The sequence below is a fragment of the Olea europaea genome, unplaced genomic scaffold (assembly GCF_002742605.1).
Source record: "Olea europaea var. sylvestris unplaced genomic scaffold, O_europaea_v1 scaffold6188, whole genome shotgun sequence".
Classification (NCBI taxonomy): domain Eukaryota; kingdom Viridiplantae; phylum Streptophyta; class Magnoliopsida; order Lamiales; family Oleaceae; genus Olea; species Olea europaea.
Genome location: NW_019264543.1, coordinates 1 through 761, shown reverse-complemented (window position 1 = coordinate 761; position 761 = coordinate 1). Strand labels below are relative to the sequence as shown.

Here is a 761-nt window from a genome sequence, read left to right as displayed (position 1 = left end):
CCCCCCCCCCCCCCGGGGGGGGGGGGGGTTACAGGCTGGAGTGTTTTAGGTATTTATGAATCCATCACATAGTTGTTATGCTGAGTTGTTCATAATTGTGTTAAACAGATCACTTTTTTTGCAGATTTATGTTGCCGCATGTTTAAACTTTTTTTCTTATTTGGTACAAAATTCAGGTGAGGGTATCAACTGTATGGCATGTTCTTATCTTCATTTTTACTAATTTGTATTTTTTTCGTGGCCTTTTGCTGTATTCACACTCTTTTAATCAAGTTCTATCCGCTTTCTGCAAATAATCAATGTAACTAACTCTGCTCTTGTTGGTTTATAATCAATCACATACTATATCTTAATCAGTTGCCAAGGAAAGTGTACTAGGTCATTTCATCCAACTGTCAATGATGGCGCTGAATGTCATTCCAAGTCTCTTGGTTATACTGATGTAGAAGCAGAAGTATGCTGACTAACTGTTTTGACACCCGTTTTTATAGTTTTCTATTTCTATTTTCTTGAACCTTTGTTTAGATCTTTCATATTGCATGTTTTTAATTGCAGGAAATGAATACCATAGATTTTTATTGTGCAAATTGCAAGTATAACCAACACCAGTCCTTTGTTTGTGGGGAATTGATGTCTTCTGATGAATCGTCTTGTGCTGAGGTGCGATTCGATTGACATATACCATAACATCTTTTATTTTTGGTGTGCCCCATGATGCAGGATATATATTTCATTCATAGTAATGGTTTGTCTTCAATAAA

The 761-nt window shown here is 36.0% G+C and overlaps 1 protein-coding gene across 1 annotated transcript; it reads left to right on the top strand.

Annotated features, from left to right (window-relative positions):
• The first annotated feature begins 26 nt into the window (after nucleotides 1-26).
• LOC111389769 (protein ENHANCED DOWNY MILDEW 2-like) lies at nucleotides 27-743 on the top strand. Its single transcript, XM_023014735.1, has 3 exons — nucleotides 27-176; nucleotides 358-454; nucleotides 556-743. The coding sequence occupies exons 1-3, from the start codon at nucleotides 139-141 to the stop codon at nucleotides 673-675; spliced, it is 255 nt and encodes an 84-aa protein (XP_022870503.1). The 5' UTR covers nucleotides 27-138; the 3' UTR covers nucleotides 676-743.
• Nucleotides 744-761: the final 18 nt, after the last annotated feature.

Coding starts and splice junctions, on each gene's coding strand:
- LOC111389769 (XM_023014735.1), top strand. CDS start 139: ATGTTTAAACTTTTTTTCTTATTTGGTACAAAATTCAG. Junction 177..357: donor TTATTTGGTACAAAATTCAG/GTGAGGGTATCA, acceptor TATCTTAATCAG/TTGCCAAGGAAAGTGTACTA. Junction 455..555: donor ATACTGATGTAGAAGCAGAA/GTATGCTGACTA, acceptor TTTTAATTGCAG/GAAATGAATACCATAGATTT.